At 38.6% G+C, this 5,203-nt stretch overlaps 1 protein-coding gene across 1 annotated transcript in view; it reads left to right on the forward strand.

Moving 5' to 3' along the window:
- LOC103802280 (cubilin-like) overlaps positions 1-5,203 on the forward strand; it is a gene marked incomplete at both ends in the record, with an annotated part of 20,364 nt that overhangs the window by 2,151 nt on the left and 13,010 nt on the right. The window contains 5 exons of the mRNA XM_009074741.1: positions 1-22; positions 1,339-1,513; positions 2,570-2,748; positions 4,419-4,628; positions 4,930-5,070. Coding sequence (XP_009072989.1) covers positions 1-22; positions 1,339-1,513; positions 2,570-2,748; positions 4,419-4,628; positions 4,930-5,070 — 727 coding nt within the window. The remainder of the gene's footprint in view (positions 23-1,338; positions 1,514-2,569; positions 2,749-4,418; positions 4,629-4,929; positions 5,071-5,203) is intronic.

Here is a 5,203-nt window from a genome sequence, read left to right on the forward strand (position 1 = left end):
AGATATGAGGCCAAGAGTCTAGGTAAGTCTAGGTAATAAATTCTGCAACTCATACATACACAACTTGGAGTTTGTCCTCTGAAAGGATGTTCTTGTTGGAAGTCCCAACCCTGTAAAATCAGATGTCTGAAAAAAATGTCCTGTAGTGCATGACTTCTGATCTGACACTCAAATTTCTTCTTTTTTAAGAGAGTAAGGTTCAGGTCACAGAACCTGGAGATATTGAAATTAAAAAAAGAGGGAAACCCTTTAGAAAGTTAGTAGCATCTATAGTTAGGAAGAGATGTTAAAAATTCATACAGGAAAGGAAAAAAATCCCTGGAAACAAGAACATTACTTTGAATACATAGTACCAGTGCAACTGCTAAATGATGTTAAGAATGATTCAGACTAGTGTGTCTAGAAAGGTGGCAACATGTCTCAAAGTTTTACTTCCAGCTGAGAAAATAACAGTACTTGCCAGAGCTAACTCTTTTGAAAGAATGAAAAATTTTTAAAAAAAGGATACAGGTCCCAGGAGTAAATCAGGAACTTGGCATTTGAGTTATTCCACTGTATTCATGCCACGTGCCACTTGGGACACCTGGAGACCTCCTGTTCAATAGTGTATCTAAATACAACTAAGGCAACCTGTCAATCTGCTCAAATTTTTAAGCGCATTATTTTTGCTCCCTGTTGGCCCAAAGAATCATTCTTAGCATTACTGTAGGGGATTCATGAAGGAAATTGGTGACGCTTATACAATAGCATTTCTACCACTTCAATTTATAGAACTTGACTAAAGCCCTGTGTTAAAACAGTATTGCTGGTTTAGAACATAGAGGTGGTTTTTGATGGAAAGGTTCTGGCCAAAATAAAGATATTTTTGTGGGATAAAGAAACTGAACACATCCTCGTGTTTGCTCTGATTGACATTCCTTACACTTTCATTATTGTCTCAAACAAACACTTCAGTTTTTAGAAAGTAGAAGCGGGGAGTGAGTCACAGAAATATTGATGGATCTGACTTGTGGACTTCTAGCTCTTGGGAATTGGGATAGAAACAAGTCAAGAAATATGGGTTTTGCTTGTTTTAGAAGAAATCCAAGAACTTAGAGCAGTTTTATTCAGGGCCCTCATTTGGAACTGAGGAGGGCTAGGTAAGCAGGAGCACAAGAGCATAGGATTCTACTGCATTAAAATGTTTTTCCATGGTAAGCAATAAAATTTATTTGTTTTTGATTTAACTATATGACATCAAAAGGAAACTGTGTTGGAATATAGTGATAACTCATATTTTTCATGCCTCACCCATTTCCTTTACATATTGTTTTTTATTGGTGATCTTTTCTTTCCCAGCTTGTGGAGGGAACATTTATATCAATGATTTCAACCCCAGTGGATATACATCTTCCCCCAACTATCCGAGCAATTACCCCCCACATGCCGACTGTGTCTGGACCATAACTGCTCCCAATGGACATGCAGTAGAGCTGCAATTTGAAGATCAGTTTTATATTGAACCTTCACCAAAGTATACACCCACATTATTTTCCCTGTTTCCTCAGACACTCCATTCTGATTCTTCTTTCCTTGTTACTTTGTCTAATTCTTCCCAGAGAGCACTTCCAGATTTATAATCAAATGTCATGGGGAAATTTTTGAGAGATCACTGAAGCTATCAGGCAACTGGTTAACATTCCTAGGACTTTGCAGTGTATAACAGAAATCAGTATAACAGGCAAAGTGGAAACATCCATGGTAGAAAGGTGCTTCCTATGAAATCTGTGCCCTCTAGTCCTTTCATATTCATTTTTTCAGTCATTTGGACTCTCAGGTGCTTTCAAAGACATCAAAAATAATTTGCACCATGACACTTTTTTTCTCCCTCCTTTATTGTCTGGCTGCTGTTTTGCAGTGGGCCTACACATATTTTGCACACCCTGCCTGAAGCATAAAACAGGCCTAGTTTCCAGCTGATGTAACTTCATTCATTAGGGGCTAGACCACTATAAAGCAAAGGTGAGCATCACCTGTGAGACCACATCACAAAAAAATGGTGAAGGATGAAGAATTGCAAAGGTGTCCTTCCTGCCTTCCCAGGACACTGCACCATTCTGAGGGAAAGCTGTTAGTTAAGATAGTTTGGTCTTTCTATACCTACCTAAGTGAGGTCCCAGATTTGAATTTTTATTGCCGTAATCTGTCTTGTTGTTGTTTCTTAATTCGAATCATCAGTGAGACTTAATAGGGAATACCTGCTGAATCTGAATGCTGCCAAAAGAAAAAGTTAAAGATGGTCATAACTACTTTGCCAGTGCTACTCACACCCCTTCCCCGAACTTGCTTCTGTCAGGTCTGATCTGATCATACACTAAGATTTAGATGAATCTTTCTCAATGTTTCTAGCATTTCTTTTGATTCAACTATTACATAACTTTAATGGATTATGAACTTGTTGATTCTGTCCTGGTCACAGTGCATGAAAACTGATCTAATTCACTATAGCTTCATGGCTTTGTGCACATACTGAAATGATTCTTGAACCACTACTGCCATGCATTGAACAGAAAATTCTCTCCTCTTGTAGCTGCACTTCCAGTTACCTAGAGCTACGCAACGGCGCCGACTCCACTGCCCCCATCATTGCCAAGCTGTGTGGAGGTTTGATGCCAGGCTCACAGAGGTCTTCAGGAGCTGTCATGTACCTGAGGTTCAGGTCTGATAGCAGTGCCACACATGTGGGATTCAATGCTAAATACTCCATTGGTAATGCTTGCATTTATCATTGTCTTTGATTTTAAAGAAGGTCTTTGGTTGTGATTGTCAGATTTTTGTGATAGGGCTTAAATCAGGCGTGTGAGGTGGGCTGACAGATACGTGCCTCTTACAATTAGTGTTAGAGCTAAAGCATTGGAACATCAACATGTTCTGCACATAACAAGAGCAGAAAATTAGGGAAATACAAATAGGAAAGAGCTCACAGACTTGCAGCAGTGGAAAAAAATGACTGGATAACCTCTTGTCAAAAACAATTATCAAAGGAGCAGTAGAAAAAAGGTCAATGTGGATAAAGTCATGTAACATGATTTGATTTTCAGCATGCAAACTTAGTGTCACTTTCATGAGCAGGATTCTGAAGGGGAATGCAAAGATCAGCTGAGAATTGGCAGGAGAAGAACCAATTAGGAGCTTCTCTATGTAAATGTAAATCAGTCTGTACTAACAATGCTGCTAGACAAACAGGGGCAGCACAGTAATGAACTGAAAAAGGAATGAACAGTGAGAACCATTATTTGTCAGCTGGGAAAAGAAATGTTTTAAAATTATTTGCTGTCCAGCTGCAAAAACAGGACTAGAAAGCACTAGCAAAGTTTTAAAATTAAAGAAAAAGTAGTCCTCAATATGCTACTTTTTTTGTTTTGATAATGTGTATAATCTTCAAGGAATAGCAGCTATTATTTTGGTATCACTCACATAGGAAAGTCTAGGACTGTTAATTTCACAACAGCAAAGTAGTGAAATATATTGTTGTACACAGAATTTTGCTGATTGCATTAGACCGCAAACACTTAAGCCCAAATAATGTGCTATCATATTTCTGAATGTGTAAACTGAAGAAACTTGCATATATATACTTATTAGTAAATGAAACCACTACTGGTATTTACCCAAAGCAAATTTACAGTGTCTTAGCTGGATACCAATCATCCTAAAACAAAACACTAATCACTCAGAAGAGCAGACAGTATGAACACAACTGTTGTTGCCACAGAAATATTGTAACTCACAGACATAAAATTCACTGTAAAAATAAATTCCAATAAATCCCACCTGGGAATATTGTTTGCTGTAAGCCTTGCTATTATGAACTTATGTTTGCGGGTACCACAATGAGTGTTCAGAGAGAGAAAATTAAAAATGAACTGCTGTTTTGCAAATTGTGTAGCAATCACCAAGGCATCACAAGGAGTGGAATGTGAAAGGAAGGGATGACAGGAATGAGGAGTCTGAATCATAGCTGTGAGCCCAAACCATAAGTCAACTTTTGCCAGTCATAAAAAATTTAGATCCACGCTTAGCAAGCTGCATTTCTTTACAGTTTATCTGATAACATCTTTGCAAGTTTTTCTGGTAATGATGGACATAGGTAGAGGTTAGATTGAAAACTCTGAGTTTATTCAGAGTATAAGAGATTTGACAGAGAGGAAGAGATGCTTGCAATGGCATGGTGTGTGTATATGAAAAATGATCAAAAACAAACCAGGGCTGGGTGAATTAGATGGAGAATGTGGAAGATTTTTAGCTGGAAGGCAATTCCTGGTTTATTACCACAGTTAGAAAACAAGTCAGTTGTGCCTCAGCTTTAAGTCTTTTTTAGGAGAAAGGTCATCTCTTGAGGTCCTTCAGTCTACCAAATAATGCTCTTCCTTTTGCAGCTCCCTGTGGTGGGACAGTGATAGGACAAACTGGCATCATCGAGAGCATGGGGTATCCTGAGCTTCATTATCAAGACAACCTGCTGTGTGAATGGTTTCTGCAGGGTCCCAGGGGCCACTATCTTACCATCAGACTAGAAGGCCTAGATATTCAAAACTCTTCCGAGTGCACAAATGACTTTGTGGAGATCCGAGAATACAACGCTTCTGGTCTGAGAATTATTTCAGTGTTTGTCTTCCCCTGCCTAGTATTACTTCGAAATCTCACCAGTGGTTCCCAAAAGGATTTCCCTTTGGGTACACAGTGAGCCTTTTCAATGGGCAGTATTTGTTTCTGTCTGCCTTGCTTGCTGATGCAAAGTAAGGCAAACAAAGCCCTTCTATATGCCAACAATAACTTTGTTTTATGAGTTTACACCTGCCTGTCCAGTAAAATTGGAAAGAGATCCTCCAACATAAATATAAATAATATATTGATATAATATTGTCTTTCTGTATGTGATTTTTGCAGGAAATCTGTTGGGCAAGTACTGTGGAAATACTCTCCCTCATGCTGTGGATACCTCTGACAGTTTTGCTTATGTCAAGTTTGTCACTGATGGATCAGTCAATTCCAGAGGATTCAGACTGCGCTTTGATTCCAGTACTGAAGGTTGGATTTGTAAGGTTGCAATATACTCTCAGGAAGCAATATATACCACAGCCCATAATTGCACTAATACAGCATGTATTGTAGATCACTTGTTCTTGGAGTGGTGTGTATTTGCTCTTAAATTTCAGCTGTA

The sequence above is a fragment of the Acanthisitta chloris genome, unplaced genomic scaffold (assembly GCF_000695815.1).
Source record: "Acanthisitta chloris isolate BGI_N310 unplaced genomic scaffold, ASM69581v1 scaffold40230, whole genome shotgun sequence".
Classification (NCBI taxonomy): Eukaryota; Metazoa; Chordata; class Aves; order Passeriformes; family Acanthisittidae; genus Acanthisitta; species Acanthisitta chloris.